At 41.0% G+C, this 27,610-nt stretch overlaps 1 protein-coding gene across 1 annotated transcript; it reads left to right on the top strand.

Annotated features, from left to right (window-relative positions):
- Positions 1–18,953: 18,953 nt before the first annotated feature.
- On the top strand, positions 18,954–26,301 carry ASIP (agouti signaling protein; the record flags this gene model as incomplete). Its single annotated transcript, XM_080628019.1, has 3 exons — positions 18,954–19,134; positions 24,493–24,554; positions 26,125–26,301. The coding sequence occupies 3 exons, from the start codon at positions 18,954–18,956 to the stop codon at positions 26,299–26,301; spliced, it is 420 nt and encodes a 139-aa protein (XP_080484145.1).
- Between the last annotated feature and the right edge of the window lie 1,309 nt (positions 26,302–27,610).

Genomic DNA, 27,610 nt, shown 5'->3' with positions numbered 1-27,610 from the left:
CTTGGCCACAAAAGGCTGGTTTCACATTAAAAACTTAGCTCCTGAGCACATCTTTTCACTGTTACTGCCATACTATAGTGGCAAAAACAGTAGAAAAACATAAAGAGAACTTTACAAACATGCAGCTTAGTTACCTCTTTGATTGTGTAATGATGTACATATTAAATTCTTAATTACTACTTCTTTGAAGGCACTCAGAAATCCTCATTTGACAATACCAGGGCCGGGAATAGGAAAACACATTTCTTCAAATTTTTATTACAAAAAACATCATCTTGAATGCCAAAGTTTTTCTTTGAATTATAAAGTTATTAATTTTGAAACAAAAAGATCTTAACAGCCCTTTTACGCCTTGGTGGGTTTTAATTTAACTGCTCAAACTCTACATTAGTGCTACTGTTTACTGTAGTACTAATACTCCTTAGCATCATATTTGCATAGTAATATTATATGGCTATATAAATCTTCTATGAAAAGCTGATTTTTGGTCAAATTTTATTCTCCAACTCTAATAATCTCCATGGAAATCTGGAGTTGTTGCATTATGACTTAGGTAAAACTCCTTCAGACTTCCGTCTGTGAAAAAAATTACCCTGAATCAGGAAAACATACAAACCCATGGTCACTGTTAAGTCTTCGAATACCTTCACTCACTTTAATAGATTACATACTGTCCTGGGTTCAGCAGTAGCAGTCATTTTTCTCCTTTTTAGTAGCTGGTGCAGTGCTGTGTTTTTGACTTTCAGCCTGGGAACAGAGCTGATAACACCGATGGTTTTAGTTGCTGCTCAGTAATGTTTACTCTGACCAAAGACTTTGTGAGTCTCATGCTCTGCCAGGGAGGAGGGGAAGCCAGGAGGAAGCAGAGACAGGACACCTGACCCAAACTAGCCAAAGAGGTATTCCATACCACAGCACGTCGTGCCCAGTATATAAACTGGGGGAGTTACTCGGAAGGGCTAGATCACTGCTCAGGTCAGGCTGGGTATTGGTTGGCGGGTGGTGAGCGGTTGTATTCTCTTCCCTTGTTATTTCCCTTATTGTTATTATTATTGGTGGCAGCAGCAGTGGTTTGTGTTATACCTTAGTTACTGGACTGCTCTTATCTCAACCCCTAGGAGTTACATTCTTTCCATTCTCCTCCCCATCCCTCTGGGAGCGAGGGAGAGAAATGGGGGGGAGTGAGAGAGCAGCTGCATGGTTCTGAGTTACAGCTTGGCTTAAACCATGACATGTACATACTTAAAGCACACAGTTACTTGCTTTTTGTCCCCCTGGTATCTTACCATTCATATGTATATCAAAACCTTTCATAATTTGCAAGACCATGGTCTATTCATTGCTATGTTTCACTATGGAAGAGGAGAACTGAAGCTGTAACACTGGGAAAGCAAAACCTCAATCCAAAAATGGAGAAATTAGTTTCTAATGGAGGAAAGGAAAAACAAAAAATTAAGGAAATCAGTCTATTTACAGAATACCCATACTGTTAGCAACAGGAGTTTCCTAGGAAATCAGTCATTACAGATATTCAGGCCAGTCACAAGAGCACAGTATTTTAAGCCAAGTAAATAAATGGCTGCTGTCAGTGAAGAGTTGTGGTAATTTACTAAAAATGAAGAAGAAAGAAGAAGAAGAAGTCTGTGATTAAATATACAGAAACTGAAACCCTCAAACATGTCAAAAAATATAAGACTTTCTAAAAGCACTAAAAACCAAAAGAGAGCTTCACAATCTGTTAGTGCTTTAAATGTGGAGTAGTAAAAGAAAAGTGAATTTTTATACCTTTGATGTTTCCAAAGTTTTCCAGTGTGTGGAATGTGAGGAGGGGGTCCAGCTTCAAAGCAGCAATTCCCAAGGCCCTACACTGTTTTCAAATGTTTCACATCCTGTAAAATCAGCTCGTATTACCTTAGCATTGCTCACCTAAATGACATCTGGGGGAAGGCTACCAAGGAAAAAAACTAGTAAAAAGACCTCACAAAAGAGGGTTTTTTTCTAACCCAGGAATAGTCTTGATACGATCCTGAAGGAACACTGAAAAATTATCCTCATAAAAATAGCCTTGTTGATCACACAGAGAAATGCAAAGGGGCTGCAGTTTTATTTCAAATCAGGGCCTTTCCCTCCCTCCACCTCCCCCTCCATCTTTTTTCATACAAACACTCTTGAGGCTGTTAAATCAAATTTGATCCATTGGCTTCCAAAACCCCATTGACACTTCATCATTTATTCAAATCTGAAACTTGTGGTGCCCTGGACCGCAAACATGAGCTGTCTTGTCAGTGGCCAAATAGCTTAATGATTACTTATTTCTAGCTATTCCCTTGCACAGAACTGAATCAATTAGGTATAAAAAAACCCAAGTCCATAGCACAGATGATGTGCACATGGCTGTAAAAATAGCAAACTAAAAATAATAATATACCATTGAAATGTATAATTAAATCCATGAAATTATAAAGGGACATGATATGTTTTGAGTTACTGAGTCCACAATCTGATAAACTCAGCTGGGTTTAGTACATGCAGTTATTAAGCTTAAGGAAAAAGCCTTTCCTCCTGTAAGTTTTTACCTTTAGTTACTCCAGAAGACTCCTTCATTGGAGTGGAGTTCATCAAAGAAAAATTGCTATTCTCACACTTAGGAAACTGCTGAGGAGCTGCTTGTATATTCATAATGCTCTTTCTAGAGAGCGAGACTGTCAGAGGAGGAAACTTGCAGTTATGAGCCCTGAACAAGTACTAAAGAGCATAGCAGACTTTATCTGCAGGTCTTTTCAGTTTTTCCCTGTTATGACCCTTTTTCTACCTGAGTGACAGAAAAAAAGTGAGCTGCCATCAGTTGGAAATGCCTCTGCCTGAAGACTGTTGGATCAGGACTGTTCTGTGGTTCTCAAATGGGGAGAAAAGGGAGGGGCTGGAGGTCAACTTTCCAAAAGATTTTTCTCTTTTTCAGAGCAACAGTAAAAGAGGGAGAAAAAAAAAAAAAAAAAGCACTGAGAAAGAGCAGAAATTCAAGTAGAAAGGCACGGACTGTCCATCTTGGCTATAATTTTGTCAGCTAATGTTTAGCAATTGCTTCTGCATTGCTTTCGGGAGGAGGTGATATTTAAAAGCAGGCTGCTCAGCACTCAAACGGGACTACTCCAAAAGCTTTGCCTATATTCTCTACAGATCAGCAGAACAAGGGAGACCAGCTGCATAGATTTTCGTTAGGGCCTGATGAATAGGACAACAACTTACTGTTTCGGTAGGACCAAAACATTTGAACTCTTCTACAGGGCATTTAACTTCCACTTCATTGCTTGGACTTAAAAAGATTGCATTTTACTGCTACAAGGCACTGGAGATATTTAACTTCATTATGCTCAAACTACTCCTGCAAATATCCCACACTAGTCTGAGAAACAGTAGTTTTAAGACTCTCTTAACTTTGGTATTTTACCTTTATGCTCTCCTAAATTTACTCGCTCCAATTTTCTGTTCGATTTCAAATACTTCTTTTTCAGTATTGCCCATGCTTTTGATTGTTTTGATTCTATTTGATGTTTCTGGCTTTTCAGGATCTTGTTGTAAATTTTGCTTTTTAGTTTAGGCTTCTTGTGTCAAAGCTTTTTTCTGAGATGATCTTAAATGTTATATTATCTCTATATGCTCTTTTATTGTGTGATTTTAATGTTAACAAAGTACATTTCCTAAGCTGTATTTTTACACTGCTTCAATTGGTTAGCTGAATTATTTTTTACCCCATCCAAGTGAGGTAAACAATTACTATATAATATTGAAACAAAATCTTCATTTTCTTAAAGCTTTTGTAACTCCTGAAGATTTTAAGGGTTTGGATTTTTCTTGTTTTGGGACCGATAAAGCTCTCTTCAAGCTTCAGACTGTAGTTTTTTTCTAATTTTAAGTTCTCTTTATAGCATGTCACAAAAAACTGATTCTGCACTACAGAACTGGACATATCCAAGCGTCTAATGCTCTGTCAGTATTCATTATATTCTATAATTCTGTGCAAAAGTAGCAAGCACCAGTCGCTTTTAATAATTAATGAAATATGAAGGATTATTTATGATGGCCATTGGCAATACCAGCATTTCTCTTCCAACCCGTATTTCTACCGCATTTCTATCAATTGCATAGTAACTGCAGTGACTAGAAAATGAACAATTGTTAATTTTATTACATTTGTTATTTTCCTAAAAGAGTGCATTTCTTACCATTTTTTTTTTCCTACATTTTTCCCTATTTCGTTTCTCCTCATATATTATACGGCTCTCTTTTTCTTTTGACTTTCAACTATGCGGCAAAAAGATAGCTCATTGTGTTTAAAAGTGCCTTTGTTGCTTTGCTGTTTGTTTCCAAGTGTGTGGACCATCTTTTTAATATCAGAAACACTTCTGATTGCAACAGTAAGGGCTCTTTAGAGGCGTCACTTGACTGCAAAGTAATGCCCTGGCCTTCAGAGTTGCATGCATTTTATTTGGACAGTTTCAAGTCTCCCTGCTCTACATTCTGGGCAGTTTTAGTCACAGCTTCTCTCAAAAAGGTCTTTTGAGGTTGTTAGATTTCAGGCAGGGAGATTTCGCGGTTTGATCTTGGTTGTTTGCTGGTTTGGGGGGATTTTGATTATTGGCTTTGTTGGTTTTTTGAAAAGAACATGTCTCTGCTTGGCTTTCTAAATATCGACCTTGCACTTCTTTATCTGCCAGTTTACAGAATCATTATTTTTAATCCATTGAACTGGCTCAGAAAGTTTTCATGAGCATTCTAAATGCGAAAATATACAAGTGATCACAGATAGGAAAGGTAACCAGGGAAAAATGTCAGTTCACTGAAAACTGAAAAGGAGTTTTGCCAGCTTCGATATAAGGTTCTTATCTTTAGTTTTCCCTTTAATCTGTTACACATGAACTGTCTCATAAATAGAGCTACACGTAGGAATTAGCCCCCAGTATTTTGCAGAGTAAAGACCCACTAAAATCCTTTACTAGGCTAGTTAACATTATGTTAACTAAGTGTGCATGCCCATATGGTATAAATATTTACATAGAAGAAATATTGCATAACCTTTATTTTCAAAGTTTTAACAACATTTCTTAAAAAAAAAAGGGGGGGGGCAAATTTAATAGAAAACTGCACTGAATTCTTCAATCGTGTTTGCCTACGAAATTTGTTTTCCAAATCACTCTATTTCTCTTCACTCATCTTTAATCAGGTCGTTAACATTTCATTTAATTACAAATAAGCGCGTCGGAGTTATAAGGCAGTAGAAGGAAGCACTGATCAGTGCTCTCACTGCACCTTTTTCATTTGCTTTTCTCTGCATTTTTATGCTCATACCATGAAAAAAAATCTGAGATGCATTCTCACCTACAAATACTTAGGAAGACACTGTGTTAATAATAGCATTTAATTAAGCATTTCAAATCTGTTCAACATGATAATTTAAACCATTTAGCAAAATATTAAGTTTTCCTCCTGTCAATAAAACTATCCCCATCAAAAATGCCTAAACTTAGTGCACTCATAGAAGCCTGTTTCTGTTCTTCCTTCAGAGTATGTTTTTAAGTGGATTTGACACTTTTCAGAGGTGTCTGTAACTGAGGTGTTGCCTGTGCCAGTGTAAAGCAACTCTGAAATAAGGAGCTGTGCTCAGAGCAGCTGCAGGTCCAGTGTCCAGCTGCTGATGGTGGCAGGAATGCTCTTTTACAGACACCTCTGTGAAAGCTGTAGCTGCTAATGAGACTCACGTTTCTCAGTGGTGGGAATATATTTGCTTAGAAGAAAAATTAGAAAAGTGCCCTATTCCACTGTGGAGAGCTATCTGCAAAGGCCCACAGTGAACGTCCAGTTGTAACATACGCTGAAGTTAAACAAAGCTCCGCGTGGAGCAGATATGGTTCACTCCTGTGATCTATTAAAATTGTAAGTTAGAAAGAAACCATACAGACACCTCTCTGAGCCCAAAGCATGCAGATTCTACAAAGACTTATTGCTGTCCTGGGTTCAGCAGTAGCAGTCATTTTTCTCCTTCTTAGTAGCTGGTGCAGAGCTGTGCTTTTGACTTTCAGCCTGGGAACAACGCTGATAGCACTAATGTTTTCAGTTGTTGCTAAGTAATGCTTACTCCAGTCAAGGACTTTCTGAGTCTCGTGCTCTGCCAGGGAGAGATGCTCTGCTCTGTCATGTCTTAAACCACAACAATTACCTATCCTGTTTTTTATATAAAGTGGCACAGAAATAATGTTGGGCAGGTCAGCTGAAAGTGATACTCTTCGCTTTTCAGGGGATTTCATGCATTTTTTCAATGCATGAAAAAGAAGTTCATTGCAACTACTGCATATTATATAAAGAAATACTATTTAGGAATTCATCCCTAGCTTCCTATCACTTGCATGGTGACTTTCAAAGTTTGTTGTTTCAGTGTATGCCTTCTCAAACTTTTGAATGGGTTGTGTCAGTAGGTCTGGCTCAAAGCCTGACACAAGGTAAATAAGATTTATTTTCCTAGAGCTAAAGAGGTTCCAGAAATCTCAAGATTAAAGAAAAAAGTAGCAACATGCTTTGAAATAAATAAGCAGAGAGGTAGGTTAAGTTGGTAGGAAAACTGTAGTGCCACAACCCTAAAGCAACCTCTTTCAAGTGAACATCCACACTCTTGGCACATATTCAGAGACCTGTAAATTCATAAATAAAACTGAAAGTTTAATCATTTGTTAGCACATGACATGGACAATGATGTAATTTCCAGCAATTCTGCTTAAAATTTTTATTTCTTAGTTTAAAAAGAAGAAAAAAATTAAAATTCTATTTTAAGTTTCTATAGTAGAAAACTCCTATCAGCCTTTGGATAGATGTTCCAAAGCACAATTATTAGTGAGCCTGAATAGTGTAGATCTTAGAAGCTTTTTAGACCTGGCTTCTACTTCCAGTGACTTCGTGTCATTATACCTTGTCATGTTGCCTGAAAACCCTTCCGTCACCCCATCCTTGCTCCAACCACACCAAGTATGTTCAGGAACTGAGACAATCTACAGTTTCTCTTTGGTATTAAAGAGACTGAGCTTTGAGAGCTCTTTTTAGACATACTTTTCTATTCCTTTGATAGTTTTTACAGTTTATCCATGCTTTCCATTCAATTACTGGTGTTCTTGGAGTACCTTCCAGAGGTAGCTATACCAATCTCAAATACATATTCTCACTCATATTGAAGTTGGTCCAGTTTTCTCATTTCAGAACTACATTAGCACTTTTGACAGCAGTGTTACACTGTGAGATCATTTCCACCACAACCCCCAAACCCTTTGAAGTCACGGCTTCCCAGAAGAGTATTTCCCATTCTGAAATTATTTTCTAACTCAAATGTTTGTCTATAGATTTTTCACTTTTAGTTGAGTTGCTGTTTTCCTATGGGTAGTTTATCAATTAACACGTATCTTCCAGGCATTTGTCTTCATACTTACTTACCACTTATGGGCCACACATGGATTTCCCTTCTTCTATGAAGAAAGCTGTGCCTCGCAACACTTTGTAGATCTAGTCCAGATCACTCATTGATCTTGTGTAGATACTCAAGACTATTCCAATGTCTTTCTTCCATATGGTACACAATGTCTGATTCACCGATGCCACATTCTTCCGTCACACAGACAAGAACAATGCAATTGAACTTATTTTCTATTTCTTCATTTCAAAAAAGGGCACGTAAGTGCCACAATTTAATTTGCATTAAGTAGCTGCAAATTTTAGCGACTCCAACTGTTATTATTTGCCATTGCCACAATCAGGATAACACAAGCTTGCCCAAATGTGGAAGGAATATCCAGAAACCACCTTTTCCCCCCATAGCGATCAGCGACCATAACAGAGCAGTCCCTCCTCCCCACCTTCATTACTTTTTCAGCTGTGGCAAGCCAACATGTCACCAATCTGCAAGTTGTACCTTCAAGCAGAAATTATGCTTGTTGCCAGACAACGATTAACATGATCTGAACCCCTTAGTTTACGAGTTCAAGGATATGGGCAAGCAAAAGAGCAGATCCATTACATATGGAAAACACATAAAAGATGTTTATCATTCTTTCTTAAATCTAGCCCTTATGTCATGGCCCCTTCAAGTTTCCCTTTCGCAGATCCTTCTGCCATCAGCTAAGCAGTAATTCTTGCCTTCTCCGTGGCATCCAAGGGAAGCAGGGAGCCCCTGAGGAGGTATCTCCCAGCCCTTCCCTTTTACAGCTACACCATATCAAAGCTGGCCTCGAGCACAGGCAGCCAAATGGCCAAGAGTGGGGAAGAGGCTGTTGGTGCACTCGGGGCCCCAACAGTCTCTCAGATATAACATCCTGGACTGATCAGCAAGTCTGATCACTATAGCTGTACGCCATCTTCTATGCATGTACTGCACAGTAGGAACCACTACCAACTAATGCTACATCGCCTATTACTCATTTTGCTCTCCATCCACTGCAAATAGGTATCATATGGAACTCAGTACTTCTTCATGTTCTATTACCTTCACTGGAGAAACTTCACTGGGGAAATTGGACCTTCTCTGTCCTCTGACTTTCAAGCAAGTGGCTTAAAATTAATCAGCAGGAAAAGCCAGAGAGAGATTTCATTTTGGTCTTACCATCAGATATAAATCAACCACTGCTCTTGTTTATCGCATTGCCATCATCACCAGAAGGATTATTGTTGCTGAAGCTAATCCATCATCAGCCTCCACCAGTCACAGACCAAATATCTCATAACTCATATCCTATTAAACAAAAAAACCCCAAACTTCACCTCTTGGATGATTGTAACATAACAGCCAAATTGTTCCTGAATTATACATTCAAATAGAACAAAAACTAAGACAATACAGGGTTTATAGTGAATACAAATAGGAAATCTCCCGTATCCATGACTGTAAAGGCTATATCTAGTCATGCAGAGAAAAAGAGAAGATGGATGTGTCTAAGAAGTAATGTCCTTTAATCAAAACAATATGTAAGCTCTTACAACATAATAAGAGGTGAAGTATTTCATATAGTTCTTTCTCTGAAAAGTGAACACGGAACAACAATAGTTTCAGAGCTTCCTCTTTCCTACAGTCCTCAAAGATAGACACTTGCCCAGTTTCCCGTCTTTGGAGAACATGTCTATTCTCCTAGAGGCAGTTCCATAGACCTGGAAAGAATTATAACTTATATTTCTCCCAGATGAGGTAGAAAAAGACTTAAACATTCAGAAAATGAGAGACATACCAGAACACTTAAAGAACGCTTTATAAAGTGCCTTAAATCCCAGTACAAAGGCAGGAGTACATTTTGAAACAATCAGAGAGTCCTGTCCCTGAGCCTCAAACAATCTGAATAAAATATTATGAGGTTGATGTTAGTAAAAATAAACCAGAACATTAGAATTCTTTAAAAACAGCAAGCAAACCGATAATCTCTGGGAGGCAGATTAAATTCTAAGCAGGCCCTGTAGAGTGCACTGAGGATAAGCCCCCTAATAATGCATCTATTACACGGTAGCATATGACTTTAATTTAAACCAAAAATAACAACACAGAAAAGGCAAAAGTTTTAAAAAAAAATATCAAAAATCCATTCACTGTTGGGACAAAACCAGATATTAAAATCACGTTACCTTCCACCAGTCAAGCAGAAGACAGGCACTGAAGCTGTTTTAACTCAACCAGTCTAAAATAAATTGCCACAAAGCATTGAACATGCTGGCTGATGAACAGCGAGCTTCTCATAACTAAGATGTACACTCAGCACAGAGAGAGCTGAGAACTCCTTCCCATTGTAGTCCTGAGGCAGGAATCCAGGATTCCTTCTGCAACCTGTGGACTGATTGAGTGATCAATCAGTCTGTCTGTCCACCCACCCCCTGCATCCCACCCCCCCCACTCCCAGTATTGCCAGTATGGATTTCATCCCCTACTGGTGAAATCAGTTGCTTCTTTGAAGGAAGGCTGGATAACAAAGTCAGTGCTAACTGTTATGCTGGTGAAGCTGGGTGGGAAGTTGATTTTCAGTAAGACATAGAATAGCTAGATAATTGCCAATAACTTAAATGACTACTTGGACAGTAACGCCATTATATATAGAATCATAGAATAGTTAGGGTTGGAAAGGACCTCAAGATCATCTAGTTCCAACCCCCCTGCCATGGGCAGGGACACCTCACACTAAAATTCATTCATATCCATTGGCTTGACTCAGATCCTAGAAAAAAAAGGGAGTAGAAAATAGAGAATATGATTAAAAATTACTAGAGTTGATTAGGGAGATTATTTGTCATCAGCAAGGTCGCTAAAAGAACTCTACCTCTGCTTCTAATGAAAACTTAAACAATTGAACAGAAGAACCATGTGGATAACTGGAGAACTGGGACAAAAGTCTTTCATAATTAGTAACTGTATGGGTTCAACATGTTCACCTGAGATGGGAGACTATTAGGAAGCAACCTGCTCATCTGAGCACTTCTCAGGAGGGGAAAAACCAAGAAAACAAAACCATTTTCCACAGTGAAAAGGAAGGTTTAGAACAATTCGGTTCCTAGAAATTGAAATAAGATATATTTAGAGTAACAAATTACCAGGCACTTTCTCACTTGCTTTAACTAAGAATTAAGCAGTGAAATCCAGGTAAGGCCTATAGCCTGTCATAGAAGAAGTCAGATTGTATGATCACAATGGTCTTGTTTGCTTTTGTAAGCCTGTACCTTCCTTACAACTTTGCTCACTCCTAGATATTTAGCATCACATTCTTTATCCAATCCTTTCATGGGAGTTTCTGGCTACTTAAGAGCTCTTCTAAATCATTAGTTCAATAGTCACTTCTAATTCCATTGTAATCATACAGTAGCAAGCACAACAGCTCTGTTACAGGGAGCATTCAGGAAACGATTTCCAAGAACCACACCATTCATACTGATCACTACAAGTAGGCATAAAAATTACTGATTCCCTGGGCCTTTTCCACTTGGATAGAACAACAGTCCCCACCATTCAGAGTTACTTTTCTTGGCATTAGTTGTGTCTAAGTATTTCTATTATTACAGTCTATTTTTAGTTTCAAAAACTCTATGTGGCATCTACTCTAACATCCGTAAGAAAACTGAGACAAGGATCCAAGCCTTTGCCTTATGTGCACCATCACACTCTATAGTTTTTAAGAGGGTGTAGTTTTGTTTGGGGTTTTGTGTTTGTTTTGTTTGTTGGGGGTTTTTTTATCTGTGTTAATTTCGAATACGAGAAGTGCATAGCAGACTGACTGACAAACACGTCTAATTCATTGCTAAGTACCTCTGACTTCGGAGACTGCGTAATTGTCTCCAGGTAAACTATTCCAGTGCTTCTCTATCCTGAGCCTTGGAAAGGTTTTCCTTATGTCTTTTTCAACCTTTTCTCCTGTAATTCAAACCTCTGCTTGTTGCCCTGTCCATCCTGAACAAAGAAGCCAGCACCTGAGCAGCTAGGGATGGCTCTGAATAAGCAATAGAAGAGAGGAGAGCAAGCAATGAATTTGATCCATAAAGCGCTGTTTCTAGGCATAGAACAAGATCCCTTTTTCCTAATTATTTTTATGCTTATCAAAGTGTAAATAAAACATTCTCATATTTGCCATGAGCATGTATGGGGGAATGGAGGTCTGCACCGCTTTCCATGTTAAGTTATGTCAGGTGCAGTATAAAAGATTGGGTGTATAGGACAGTAGCATTGGAGACACTGCTAGATCTCAGGTAATGACATCTTGCAATCATTTCATTATTCTTTGCTGGCATTCATTCTAGTTTAAATGCATTTTTGCTCCACATGGATGACCAAAATTGGATGCTATGCTCTAAATTAAGACCAGTGTTTGCATACAATATTAAATGCTTTTGTATTTCTGTTACAAATACCTTTCTTGATATACCCTAGAATTGGATTTGCTTTTCTCACAGCTGCATGATATTGTCCCCCTCAGTCACGCTATGATCAATACAGCTAGATCTTCCCCTTCTATCATTTGAAATCCAGAAGCCATTAACTTCAGAAATATTTGCTCTCAAGCTGAAGTGTTTGAACTTGGCCTCTGCAGTGCTGCATCTCATACAGTTCCACTGCTTCATTCCTCAGGGTTATCCAGCTGGACATGATAAGAACAAGGTAGTGAAACAACAAAAGAGTGCAAATGAAAAAGAAAGGAAAGAGAAATTTGCCCAAAGGAAGCTCTGCGTCAAAAGCAACAGGGCACAGGGGATCACTGAAAATTAAAGAAAACAGAATGTAGAACCAGAAAATAGAAATAAAAGGTGCAGGGGAGCAAAAAGGGCAAACTGAGTTCAATAACTTCGAAGAAATGTTAGATTTAAACTTGCACAGAAGCTTAACATACCACAACAAACACTACACATCTCTGCACAAGAATTCATTAAGTAAACTGTTTGTGATTCTGGTATGGAGAAACCAGGGAAAAGACAGTGCCCCTTGTGCCAGTAATACTTGGGAATTAAAAAAAATAATCACATAGAAGATCAGAGATAGGAGTCTGGAAGAAAGAACAAAAAGAACCAGAATGAACTGGGAGAAGGCCTTCAATGCCACTTGCTATTTTACTTTGGTCAATATATTTTATAGCTTTGTTTTCATTTTGAAGGAGAAAAGAAGCAGAAATTTGGATGCAACACACTGGCATCCCATGAAAACTTTAATCCTAGAAATTCATGTCACATTTTGTTTAAAAACAAGTTAAGATTGAACTGTTTCATACACGTGAGGAAGGATTTAAATCAGTTTTATGAAAAGGGAAAGCTGAGTTTTTAGGTGACCTGGCCACAGCAAGGAGAAACTTGGTGTCCTGCATCACCCCGTGCAAGGGTCTCGCACAGGCAGCAGGAACACGTGCTTGTCTGGCAGCAGTTTGAGGAGATTGATTAAATCCCTGAGCCAAAGGCGTGTAACCACTGCCCGTGTCCTGCAGTGCAGGCTCCACAGAGATTTCTGGAAAGCAAAAGGGAAAATATATAGGCTAGAGGAGAAACTTAGTTGATAGCACTAAACAGGGGTATTAGAGGACAACTATTAAAATAGTCTCAACTGTTGCCCTTGAAAGAAAAAAGACTTGGACCTAAATTTGCCTGAAGTCTGAAAAAGGTTGCTCTTCAGCTACAGACATGTCTGTCTTCATAGAGAATACATGGATCATTTCTTAACCAAACTGGGGATATATTTAGACCTAAGCACCACAGCTGCATGCTTTGCTTGCTTTCTTAGCAAACCAAAATGCAAAGGTAGAACATGAAATAATGAACAAGTTATCAGACTGGAACAGATTCTTAAAGCATAGAACCTGTTTTCCACAATCAGAGGCAGTTTTCTTAAGAGTGACTATGTTAGATTAGAATGGAAGATGCCCAGAAAAAAGTACACGAATTGGACAAGCAAATAGTGATATTTCCCCTGGCCCTGGATTAACATAAAACAGATAGTGGGAAAAAGTAAATTAAAAAAAAAAGGAGCAAGAAACATTGACTTTTATAAACATGTAATTATGTTCAGCACAACTGCAATGGCTGTCATTGTTTGTGTAAAATGCATTTGTGCAATGATTTTTAGTAGTTCTGTACAAGGGATCCACATAAACGTAAATCTGCATTCCTGATTCAATGTAAAAATTCATAAGTGGAATTCACCTTGCTCTCATGGCTTCCAGAACTTAAATACTGTGGTAATTATAAATGCAAATGATTTGAACTAACGAAAAACAAATGCTGCAGAGATATGCTGATGCACGTAGGGCTGGCAGTAGCCAAGGAAGTTTTCTGCAAGGAGGTTTTCTCCAACAGCTGATCAAGAAAGGAAGAGCAGAGAATTCGGTACTGCAGGATAATATTGCCCCAAAGCCCATACATTTATAGTGGAAATGAATAAATTCAGGCTGCAAATTACAAAGAAATATAATTTCTATGTGGAAAGTAAGGAGGGACATCTAGAAGGTCTTTACTATTGAATAACAGAGGTCTACCTAGTCTTGGACCTACAAAGAGATGAACATATGCTGATTGTGGGGATAACAGCTACCCAGTGTCAGCAATAGCAACCCCCATTGCTAAAGGACCGTCAAGTCTGAGGTTGTCATTACTCACTAGAGAGCTGTGAACCAGAGCTGATCTCTGATTCCTCTGGTGGTCCTTGTGGATACTTAGGCTAGTACTGGGCGAAAAGTCTTAAGGACGTGTGTGAAACCTGTCTGGAGCAAAAAGCAATCTAGAAGTGATTTTCTTCTGTCAAAATGGCAAGTAATCATGCTCCTTCAGAATGGCAGACAACTTGCTTCCCAAATACCAAATACTTTCAGTTTCTTTTAATCACTGCTGACAGTTGGTGGGTTTTTTTCTTTACTTTAGAAATTTCAGTAAGTCCTTGAATCATAGATGAAGATTTCTCTGCTGGAGTGGTAGATTTAGTAACCTTTTATATTTAACACTAGTTAAGGAACGATCAGACCTTTAGTTTCCTGATAGCTTCCCTCAACAGTTGTCAAGACAGCATGCTAAAATATTTGCTGCAGCCGATTGTTTTTCTATACATTCCCTTGCACTTATACTATACAAGTTAACTCAGCATTTCTCAGCAGCAGAGATCCCATTCCTGCTCCATCCCTGGCAGTGTTCAAGGCCGGGCTGGAGAGAGCCTTGGGTGCCATGGTTTAGTGTGAGGTGTCCCTGCCCATGGCAGGGGGGTTGGAACTGGATGAGCTTAAGATCCTGTCCAACCCTAACTGTTCTATGATTCTATGATTCTATGCTGTTCGCCTTTTTGTTGCCTTTGCTGAAACCTGATGGCTGAGATGGGATTGCTGCTGAGACTGGATAGCCCGGTTCTCAGTGACCATGAAATAATCACTCACGACTAATTACTCACTCATCATATTAACCTCCACATTTAACTTCCTAACTTTCTTTGGTCTCTCTCCACCTTAAAATCTCAACATCATTCAAGGCAGCCACTAGTTCTTGCTTTTTTCCTTGCCTTCATTCTTTTTCTACCCTATCCATTTCAAAACGGGAGCACAGCAGCAGAGTGTAAGTGAAGGTTTGTCAGCGAGTTACTGAGTAGTTTAACACAGTTTTCAGTATTTTATACCTCTTTGTTCATATAACTTAACATTTTACTTTTCTAAGCAGCTGTTTTCAGCTATTTATAATTATGCTGATTTATTTTCCAGACCTCCTAAGAAAACTTGTCCCCTGCCAGTGTTTATAGCAGACTTCATGTATGATTGTCTCAAACTGTTCACTCTGTTGTTGTGTGAGAATAAATCTGCGAATAGAGTGAAATCAGCTATGACAGGAAATACAGTTCCTCTCAAAAGTGTTGAATGCACAATGTGATTCTGGGGAAACAAAATTTCTACGTGAAGACTTAAAACATGACATCACAAAAAAATAGTTTAAAAAGAGACAAAGGCTCTTTCACATCCTCTGTCATTTTCCAGAATTACATTCAGGAAAAATGCTTGCGAGAGCTATCACTGGGGCTAAGTATTAAAATACCTTATTTACAGATTAAATATAATAAGGCAAAGCACAGAGGAAATGGCATAGAAAAGGGTACTACAATCTCTGATGATCTGCAGCATAGAATCCCAGACTGGTTTGTGTTGGAAGGGACCTTAAAGCTCATCCAGCTCCAACCCCTGCCACGGGCAGGGACACCTTCCACTGGAGCAGCTTGCTCCAAGCCCCTGTGTCCAACCTGGCCTTGAACACTGCCAGGGATGGGGCAGCCACAGCTTCTCTGGGCACCCTGTGCCAGCGCCTCAGCACCCTGTTATAGAACAATAAATTGAGGCCAAGCTCAGTTAAAGCTCCACTGACATCACCTACAGACCCGGGATGTCACATGGATTCATCACTACTCTGCTGATTCTTGAAGTGTATGGCCACTGATCCAAAGTGCACATTCACCTAACAAGGGAGGGCTCTCAGCCTCCAGGAGATCCCTTGGATGGCGTCCCAACCCAAGGGGACGGTCCCCAACGGCAGACCCGCTGCTCCGAGGAGGAGCGACTCCAAGTGGCTGCCCAAGGGGCTCCATTTACACCCCACTTGAATCTGATCAGTGGTCAGATACGGTGAGGTACCCCCTGTTAGCTCAGGACCCAACTTCCTTTCTCTGTGGGGGGAAGCTTTGGCGGGCTTTTGCCAGGTCTTTGTCTGGGGCTTGTACCTGCCATACACCTTCATCATAGAACATTCCTTCCTTCCCTGTATGCCTCTATCCTGTGAAGATAAGCATACATAAATGTTAAGCAAGCTAATATTTTTTAAGTAATGATGTATTTTATTTGACCAGCTGCACACCTGGAAAGCACAGACAAGCTTTCTTGGGCACACAAGCCCATTATCCAGCTCTTTTGTTTTTTTAATTTTAAGCATATACCTAGAATATGAGCATCACCAGCGACACTCAGGTTGGTACAATTAGTTACATAAATAGAAGTTCTAATTACGACTGGAAAGATTATGGTTATGACCTAAATGGTTATCTACGTATAAAACTGTGTGCTAGAACAGTCACTAGAAAGCATCAATCAGGTCTGGGCATCTTATGTGAAAGGCAAGTGAAAAACAATGAAAAAAGTACCTCTTCTTAACACAAAAAAAAGATAAAACCAGGTCAGGGGTCCTGACCTAGCAAACATTTTCACACACTTCCCATTAGACACAGGCAACCACCACAGGTGAGGGCTGAACATCTGTATAAGAGTTTACAAGATCAGACCATGTAAAAATGAAAACAGATGTGCCATAGCCGGGGGGGGAAATGCACAATTTAATCATCCCAACGAATTTTCATACAGGACCTGTTCCTTTCATTTATAGGATTTTTTCTCCTAAAGGAGACGTACTCTCTCATCCAGTAGGTGATTTGTGATCAAATTAAAGAATACTCACAGCTCCTATAACAAAAAGGAGATGTCAATCCACAGTCACAACTATGGGACAGCTTGGGTTTCAACTTCATACCAGCTCTGAACAACACCAGCTGGGTATCATTTGAAATACAGACACAGCAGCACTCAGACCTTCATGACTTAATCCCTCTTCCTATGGGGTAAAACTCCAGACTAAGACACATTTACTTTTGTTGTGGCTCACGCAGATGTCTAAATCACAAAGATGTCTAAATCACAAAGGATCCAGCACATGTGTCCCTGCAAATCCTAATAGAGTCCTAATACATCTGAGTGGATTTCCTCATGGCACAGCTATAACCAGCAATGAAAGCAGCACTGATGTCCCCAGCAGTGATCTGTCACATGAGCATGGCCTGTAGAACAGACTGTTGAAGAAATGAGCCCAAGCACTTGGAATTAGAGGACTAATATTTGACATCTCACACGGAAGAGTGGGTCAGCGAAGGCTGTAAAAGCAAATGTAACATAGATTCAGTTTACGAGCCCAGAACCCCCCCGTGTGCTGGGCTGCACCCCCAGAGCGTGAGCAGCAGCTCAGGGAGGGGATCCTGCCCCTCTGCTGTGCTCTGGGGAGACCCCCCCTGCAGTCCTGATCCAGCTCTGGGGCAGCAGCACAAGAGGGACGTGGAGCTGCTGGAGTGAGGGCAGAGGAGGCCACGGAGATGCTGCAAGGGCTGGAGCAGCTCTGCTCTGGAGCCAGGCTGAGAGAGCTGGGCTGGGGCAGCCTGGAGAAGAGAAGGCTCCTGAAGGGGAGACCTGAGAGCAGCTCCAGTGACTAAAGGGGCTACAGGAAACGTGGAGAGGGGCTTGGGACAAGGGCCTGTAGGGACAGGCCAAGGGGAATGGCTTGAACCTGCCAGAGGGGAGACTGAGATGAGCTCTTAGGCAGAAGCTCTTCCCTGTGAGGGTGCTGAGGCGCTGGCACAGGGTGCCCAGAGAAGCTGTGGCTGCCCCATCCCTGGCAGTGTTCAAGGCCAGGTTGGACACAGGGGCTTGGAGCAAGCTGCTCCAGTGGAAGGTGTCCCTGCCCGTGGCAGGGGTTGGAACTGGATGAGCTTTAAGGTCCCTTCCAACCCAAACCAGGCTGGGGTTCTATGAGAAGTTACCCATAAATCTGGAGGCTGGCAGTGCCTCTGGGGGAAGATTCCCAGGACTCTGACTCAGCACAAAACTAATACACATGGAAATAAAAATCAGCTTCAAACTTCAACAGCATGAGGAATCTACAGTGAAAGGAGACCAGGGTGATACGCTCTGTGTACCCTGTATACCTACACTGTGTCACACAGGTTGGCCAGGGCCAGTGGCTTTCCTCTGCTACAGCCACATCCTGTGAAGCTCAGGTCTCTCCATAAGTATGTTCAAATCCCACAGACTCCGTTACATCTTAAAATTTATTAAGTACATACTAAACCTTAAGGCCCATGAGGCTTTACAGCACTGGGCCTTTTGTAATTTGCTTGAGTTATGACTATGATTTACTATGGGATCAGAGCAGCCACCTCAGGGTATAACGGAACAAGTTATTTCTTAATTACTTAATTCTAAATGAAGAAAATTAATTTGTGGAGGTTTTAAATTACTAATTTTCTGGGTTTTGTAAAAAAGATTTTCTGGGAACAGTCTGATTTATGTGACTGAGGTGGTCAAAAGTGGCAGAAGTTCCTCTCCCCTGGTTCATACAATAAAAAACAGTGCAAAACGCAGTGCGGAGAACTCAGAGCTTTTGGGAAAAGAAACCTTTTGGGAAAAGAATCATTGGAAAAAAGAAAAAAGCACCTAAGGGAGGTATATTTGAGATAGCAGCTTTCCACTAGATCACAGCAATGTATTGTGGTGGTGTGGTATTAGAGGCAAAGTGCTGGAAACAAAAGAATTGTTAAAAGCAGGTTGCTAAACCTGCCCAACATGGCGCAACACCTTTACTGAGATTTCTCTCCTTGTGTCTCTCTTACATGCAAGTTTTGACCAACTTTGGATTTCATGACAATGGAATTTTTCCTCCCTGTGATGGAAAGGAAGAACCTCTTCCTAAGCCTATTGCTCTGCTACAGTTTGTTCAGAGCTGCCGAGCATCACATGGTAATTGAAGAGAAGACAGAATGCAGCCTGTCAAGAAACAACAAAATGAATTTCTCAGATCTCCCACCCATCTCCATAACAGGTGAGTGCAATCTGCCGTTCACTGCCAAAGCAACAAGATCTGCGGAAAATACAGTTGTCAATTGGGATTGACAGCTACTGCAACGTGCAGAACTGCAATGGCAATGCAGCCACAGCATCCCAGACTGTAAGTCTTGCGTGTTGAAGTGTTTTTCTGTTAATATGGGCATTAATCTTCCTTTGAAAGTTTAGCACAAATAGAAAAGGTTAACATAACTTGGGGTTTTTAGGCTCTGCTCTTGTGGCAAAGAAATCAGCAGTTCTCCAATAACCTCCATTTGCCTGTGGGACAAGTGATCTTTAACCAGGGGAAGAAAAGAGCACTGCTAGGGAGAGCCAGAGGTCTTCTATTGATCTATGACAGCACCAGCTATGGCCCTGTCGTTACTGGCAGGCAACCATCTGGCCTGTTAGGGAAGAACTGTATTAGGGCAATCCTTAACTATCTTCACAACATTTCTTCCTAGGGTCTGCTCTAACTCTTTCCATGTAATTTAAGCCCACTTCTTTCTTTCAAGAAACAGGTATTTGTGGATAATCAGTTGCAGAACATCATCCATATGGTATCAACACTTCAATAATCAAAAAAATAAAGCTTCTTTTATCCTTCCTACAGACTTTTAGGACTTCTGCTATAAAGAATGATGGTTTCTTACCTATTTTCCTGTATTTTCTCTGTACTCTTCGTCAGGACAATGTTTCTTTAAGGAGAAACACATGCATTTCCAATGAAATCTGAGCCTCTCAATCCTGAGTTAACTCCAGATTGTTTAGCTGCATGTTTATTAAAGCCTGTGCTTTAATGTGCTTTAATGGTGTGATCTCTCAGGCCTCTCAGGCCACACCATTTCATGGTCCTTGTGATCCTAACAGCTTCAATCTGACACTTCCTTTTCTACTCCAGTTAAATTCTGAGAGATAAAATACATTCACATCAGCTGATTTCTACCTTCTTGCAAAAATGTGCCTGTCCTTAAACACTCATTCTTCTACATGCATACAAATGGAAAGAACATTTGACACTGAAAACAAGAATAATTCAAAAGAATAGATCTTGGCATAAGACTCACTTGTTACATAGCCTGCTTGTCTTGGCTCATTAATCCAAAACGGAAAACACAGACACAAACCCCACTGTAACTCCATTGGCCTGGACTGCACTCACTTCCTTTAGGCACAAGGCATTTCCAGAGGTATCCCAAGGCCTTTCTGCAGCCCACTTGTTCAAAGATGACAGGCCAGCCTGATACTCCACTATCCACACCCAAAGAAGAGTGGAAAAATCACAAAGTGAGAAAACTGAGGCACATCATTCCTCCTTTTATCTTACTCAAAGAAATCTGAGCTAAGTTTTGAAATCATTTTGGAGCTGAAATGGCACATGCTGTTTCTGGGTGTGTAATGTATAGCCACATTACCTCTATCATTTATTAACTAAAATAACTGAATTATGACTTGATTCATTATAAATTAATCAAAAGCATTCATTAACTCATGGCATTTGAAAGGCATATGAAAGTGGGTGGAGAAAGAAGGTACAGGAGAAAGGACACGGGCTGACACTGTTTTGGGGTTCAAGTTCTGAGACCAAGGGACCTTCTAGCCCTGCTGAGAGCAGGAGGATGGCAGCAGATCTCATCATTTTCACTGAAGTGAGCTGGGAATAGCATCCCCTGACTCAGTCCTTGTGTAGAATAAAGAATCACAGAATGGTTTGGGTTGGAAAGGACCTTAAGCTCATCCAGTTCCAAACCCCTGCCATGGGCAGGGACACCTCACACTAGACCATGTCACCCAAGGCCTCATCCAACCTGGCCTTGAACACTGCCAGGGATGGGGCATTTACCACTTCTCTGGGCACCCGGTGCCAGTGTGAGCTACCTGTTCCAGAATTGTGAGGCATAACTGGAGGCAAATGAATGCACATTTGCCAGGCTCTGTGCATTATGCAGCAGCTGGATGAAGAAATGCAGCTGTGCCCTTCAAGGTGCTGGCAGCTGAAATGAATGAGAAGAGTTACTACATGGAGAGAGACTGCCTCGGACACAATCCTGCAGAGGATGGAAACAAGTCACAACGGGAGAAATTAATGCAAACAGGGGAAAACAGCTGGAAAAAGCAGCCAGGCAGAAGCAGGAAGGGCAGGGGCAGCGGCGGCTCCTCCAGCACTGCCACTGCTCCCTCTGCCTACAGCCCCAGCAAAACCCCTGCAACACTCGGGAGGGAGGATGGAGCCACATGCGGTACTATTTATTGTAACAGAAGTTTCACAGCAAAAGGCTGACAAGCTGCTCTCACCACCACAGAAACAATTAATTTAAAGCAAATATTGAGTGCTTAAATCACCACAGCATCTCATACTGTCCATTTCTTTATGATTCATCAGTTATAATTTATGATAGACATAACTGATTTCTGTATAAGCTAACAGAAAAAACTTCTTGTCAGCTTGATTTAAACATTTTGGATAGAGCTTCCTATCTCAGTGACATCTTATACCAAGCATTGTTCCTTCTGGTTGGCCACACTAACAGAGACTGATGTTACATCTCAGGTTTTAAATCTTGCTGCAGCCATACTTGAGTAGCAAAACTCATTTGCAATCAGTTGTTTACACACCTGTCAATCAATCACAGTGCTCATGGTATCAAAAGATGATGTGTCTGGCTCAAATTCAATAGAACACATGGCCGGAGCTGAATCACAACTTGAAAGGCAAGCATAGAATCATAGAATCATAGAATAGCTTGGGTTGGAAAGGACCTTAAGATCATTCAGTTCCAACCCCCTGCCATGGGCAGGGACACCCCACACTAAACCATGGCACCCAAGGCCTCATCCAACCTGGCCTTGAACACCGCCAAGGATGGAGCATTCACAACCTCCCTGGGCAGCCCATTCCAGTGCCTCACCACCCTTACAGTAAAGAATTTCTTCCTTAGATCCAATTTAAACTTCCCCTGTTTCAGTTTGAACCCGTTACCCCTTGTCCTGTCACTGCAGTCCCTGATGAAGAGTCACTCCCCAGCATCCTTGTAGGCCCCCTTAAGACACTGGAAGCTGCTCTGAGGTCTCCACGCAGCCTTCTCTTCTCCAGGCTGAACAGCCCCAACTTTCTCAGCCTGTCTCCATACAGGAGGTGCTCCAGCCCCTGATCATCCTCGTGGCCTCCTCTGGACTTGTTCCAACAGTTCCATGTCCTTTTTATGTTGAGGACACCAGAACTGCACACAATGCTCCAAGTGAGGTCTCAGGAGAGCAGAGTAGAGGGGCAGGATCACCTCCTTCGACCTGCTGGTCACGCTCCTTTTGATGCAGCCCAGGATACGGTTGCTTTCTGGGCTGCGAGCGCACACTGCAGCCGGCTCATGTTCATTTTCTCATCAACCAACACCCCCAAGTCCTTCTCTGCAGGGCTGCTCTGAATCTCTTCTCTGCCCAACCTGTAGCTGTGCCTGGGATTGCTCTGACCCAGGTGTAGGACCTTGCACTTGGCCTTGGGTTTTGCACCAAGTAACATCAACTAGTCAAACATGCAATTGTCTAACTAAAACACACTTTCACAGCACCTCAAACCACAGTTCTATCAACAGGGGTCAGAGCTGTGTGTTGCCAATATTTTCACAACCCTGTATTACATCTTCCCCTGATGTCACAGATGGGATCTGTAAGGAGCTGGTCTGCTGGGCAGCTGTTGAAAATGCAGCAGGTAGAATATAAGCAATGTGAGATTAGAGGCCAGTTGGGAAAAACAGGCTTTTACCCAGCCCAGAGGAACTACAGAAAAGACAATCATATCATTCACCTGTCAAAAAACATGTCTCTCCACTTCCCTCTCATCTGCCCACTGAGCATCATTTTCTTCTTTACCGAATTCCTTGGAGTAATTAAAGTGCATTTACAGCACACCAGTGTTTAAATCTCTGGTTAATGACATCATAAACCATTTAACTGAATGTTATCAAATCAATTGTATAGGCAAAGCAATCCAGAAAATCCTGTACAATTGTACCATAGAAAGATAATGTAGAATTAAATGGCTCACAAGAATTTTGGTTAGCACCAGAAAGTTTTAAAGGGCAGCATAACAAAGCCAACAATCTGCCAGCTGGAAATGGATCTCGATGGCTAATGCTAGTTAGTGTAATGCTTTTTTAAGATGTGCTCTTATTAAGTTATAATAACTCTACATGCTTGAAGTATAGTTTTTCCTCCCTCTGTTAGAGATGTCTAACCTTAACTACAGTGAGGCAAGCATAGGAAATGAAACCCCCCAAACCAGACCAAAACGTGCATTCTTCATTCTGTAAATCTTGGCAATTATTAAATATTCAAAACTATTTTATAGCAAGTACTGGAATAGACAAGGAGCCACTGTTCAGCAGCTGGTGCATGTAACTTTTTCATCCTAATCATCCTGACATGCAAGTAGTGCTTATTACAGACCTCACACACATAGAACAAAGGTATCAAAACCAGCGTAACAGATTAGTGAGGCAGGAATTCCTCACACTTTGACAGTCTTCCTGTGTTAGATCTCCAGACAAGTCTCAGTCATGGAGTTTATATACAGCGATAAATAGCACTGGTGCTGATGTGACAATAGTAACAACTGCAGTAAATGCTGTTAACCCTCAGAGGATAACATGAGGAAGTTCACAAATACTAGTTATTTGATCTAAAGAATAAAAAGTTACATCAGGCATAGTTTGAACACACACACACACACACACACACACACAATTTATAAGATCCAAGATTCAACTCTGCATTCACAGACCGTCAAAGTTACAGGCACGTTAATGAAACACCTTTGCAAGTAATGTTTTGGAAGGTGAAAAAGGAACAAAGAACTGAAGGACAAAAAGTGGTATCATACAGAAGAAGAGTTTATGCCAAATCAGAGGTTTTCTGCCTGTGCAAACCAGCATACACTTGTTAATTCCTGCCAAAATTATTCAGGTAACACCACCTTTTAACAGAAAAAGTGTGTAATTCTGAAGGTTTTTCCTGGTTTTGTTCAGGTGACTGAAGTGTCCTCATCTTTTACACAGATGCCTTTAATTTTTCTGAAATTATTTTCTTTGTTTGCATCTGACCAAGCAGTGTGTAAAAAAGCCCTCCTAAAACACAGACATCATGCGTACCTTTCTGCTACACATGAGCAGCAGTGTGAGCTCAGACACATGATGTCTGAGCGAGGATGGCTCCTAGAGATGAATGTCTTCACTGCAAAACATACAGTGATGAGGTGGAAATGCAAGTTATCTGCCTCCTCTTGCACAAAAATAGTATTAAGTGTCTCAAATAGCATGCTGTAAAATTGATTTAATGTTATGTTGTGCTGTTCTCTTTGAAGATATAACTAAAAGATCCCAGAAAGTCAGCAGGAAAGAAGCAGAGATCAGGAAATCTTCCAAGGTAGGTGGCTGTTCAGAAAACATTGTTGAATTAGAATGGGTTATCACTTCCATACTCCTCCTCAATGCATTAATTTGAAGGTTCTTATGGCCATTCCCCAATTTAAATAATTTGCATACAGTTTGAAGCTCTTAATACTGTCAAAAGAGATGCAAAACATTAATGGTAGAAAGGAAACTAAGTGGATTAATCAGAGGTTATTGTTTGGGCACGAGGGATCTTGTTGGGTTTGATTTTGCTTTCATTTTTTACAGTCCTCTCTTACACAAAAGGTTCTTTAGCTTGAGCTGGTTTAAATATTTGTAAAATCATCCAGGCATCTGCTGCTCGAGGGCACAAGCTCACTATCTGCTGATTTCTACCTGCAGGTGCCGAAAACTTAAAGTACAGGCATAGAAAGAAGGTGGTATTTGGTTGAATGTTAACTAGTAGTTTTATCACATCAGTAGATTCAAATTGATAGATTTCCTTCATGTGATGTTGCCTATAGGAATGTGAAGTATTACATGGACTGGACTCCTCTATTTAAACAATTGTATAGAAAAACAGAAAATAGCATTTTTACATTATTATTAATATGTCATGATAGCCATTTATAGCCAAACCAGTCATTGCTGCAACCAGAAACTTTTAGAGCTGCTTCTTTTCCATTTTAATTGATATCTCATGTGGTTAACCTTCCTTGAAACACTTCCTGAACTCCCAGGATGACTCAGGTTGAAAGGGGCCTCACGACATCATTTAGTGTGACCTTCAGCTCAAAGCAGGGCATTTTTGTCATTAAACATTGTCAAAGTATTTTAGCTTCAAAGCTCCTAAGCCACTTGGAGACCTCGGAACATTTGACCTTAAAATTGAAACTCCTGAGAAACTACCAGGCTGAAAAAGTACATCGGGTGCCTGCAGCTGGAGAGCTCTGGAGTTTCTCCCAGGTCACAGGCACATGCTGATCAACCCAAAGCTTTCCACCTTTCCAAATCACAGACAGAAAAGCAGCACTCCTTGGGCAGGCTGAGAGATCTGTGTCTGCAGTTAAGGATTCCCATGCACAAATCTGATGCACAAAAGATTACTGAGCTCCAAAGGCAGCTTGAGAAACAAACCATGAGAGGTAGAGCATTGCCAAGTCACCTCCCCTCCCTCCCACCCTCACAGCTCAGCAAACAATGTGGGTACCAGATCCATGGATTGACAGGGAGGTTTCACTCTCTTATTTGAAGCCTTTGGGGATCCAAGGGTAATTCCTTACTTTGTTCTACTGATGTCATTGTCTTCGCCTACTCCCGTGTCCCTTTCTTCACTGCTGCCACATTCTTCCTTAAAGATCATTTTGCAATGCTCTATCCAGTCATGTTTCTAATCGCTTAAACAGGGAAACATCTTGCTCTAGCCACTGTTTCCCATGATCCTGTCCCACCACATTTCTATATTGCTACTAATACAGGTCTCACTGCTACCAAATGCCTACTCATCTCAAGCCAGGAGCTCCCATGGTTCACTTTGCCCCTATGCTTTGTTCTGACCCATATTCATTTTACCTTTCTATGAATTTTCATGTCTTTTCCTCTAGAAAAAAGCTGGACCAAAGACATCTCTGAAACCAAGGCCCACACCAGCTGCTGACTGCGTGCCGGACTTCAAAACCTGCAGACCACACTTGAATTCGTGTTGTAACTACTGTGCTTTTTGCAAATGCCGAATTTTCCAGACAATCTGCAAATGTCTAATATTAAACCCAAAGTGCTAAAGCCAAACTGGGAACACAATCGGGTTTCTGTCTTTCAATTAGCTTCTCACGTGTAGGTTTCAAATTGCCCCATGTGTGTAGCAAAGTAGAGAGCTTTGAAGCTGGCAGCTTGCATTTGCCCTTCTTAAAATTAAATGGATAATGTTGGGGTTTTTTAAGGCTGCCACAAGGACAGCATAGCACCAGCTTCCAGCACAGACAATACTGTGCTGAAAGTTCAGGTTTCAGGGTTAATTTTCTTTTCAGGCATTCAGCAAAAATCAAGATGAGAATTTATATAGGTTGTTCTACCTGAAAAGACAGACCCAAAACAATAAGGCAATTTTTTAGTCATCTTCAGCTGAGCATCAGTACATGCACCTCCAGGGTTTTACTCGTTCTACCATTAACCGGTATCTCCAAGGTGTATAATATACTGGTATATTTGAACCCTGAACGTATCTGTGCCTCACGACTTCCCCAGTTGTATCCATTGGGATTTTCTAATGCTCTGTGCAGGTCTAATTGAGAGGCAATTTCTTTACTAATTTATTTCTAAGCACAGCTGAGGGCAGGCAGGCAATCTTCCAGGCAGGCAAAGATGACAGAGATGACACTGTGAAGGGGCTCAAGCCATATGAACTCTTTTTTCTTCTAATAACCAATCCAAAGCTCAGAGCTCAGAACAAAAGCCAAATTTTGACAGAAATATTTCTTCACAGAATATTTCAATTTAGAAGGGACCCATGAGGATCAGTGAGTCCCTGCTCCTCATGGAGCCCTCATGGGATTAGCTAAAACTAAACCATATGACAAAGAGCATTGTGCAGGTGCTTCTCGAACTCTGACAGGCTTGGTGCTGTGACCACTGCCTGTTCCAGGGACTGACCACCCTCCCAGTGAAGAATCTTTCCCTGATGTCCAACCAGAACTCCCCCTGACATAGCTTCATGCCATTTTCTATCACTGGTCACCTGAGAGAGAAGATCATCTCTTCTCTGTGAGAAAGGGCACCCCTCAGCTTTCTTTCTCCAAGTCAAGTGACCTCAGCTGCTCCTCTTAAGCCTTGCCTTCAAGACCTTTCACCACCTTGGTCACCCTCCTCTGGATACACTCTAATAGTCTGATGTCCTCCCTCTATTGAGGTGCCCAGAACTGCATGCAGGACTCGAGGTGGGGCCCACAACACTGCAGTGTAGACAGGGACAATCACTGCCCTTACCAGCTTGCTGTGCTGTGCTTGATGCACCTCAGCACACAACTGGCCCTTTGGGCTTGCCAGGGCATACTGTTGACTTGTACTCAATTTGCGATCAACCTGAATTGCCAG

Source organism: Psittacula echo, assembly GCF_963264785.1.
Source record: "Psittacula echo genome assembly, chromosome: 12".
Taxonomy (NCBI): domain Eukaryota; kingdom Metazoa; phylum Chordata; class Aves; order Psittaciformes; family Psittacidae; genus Psittacula; species Psittacula echo.
This window is presented reverse-complemented; position numbering and strand designations above follow the sequence as displayed.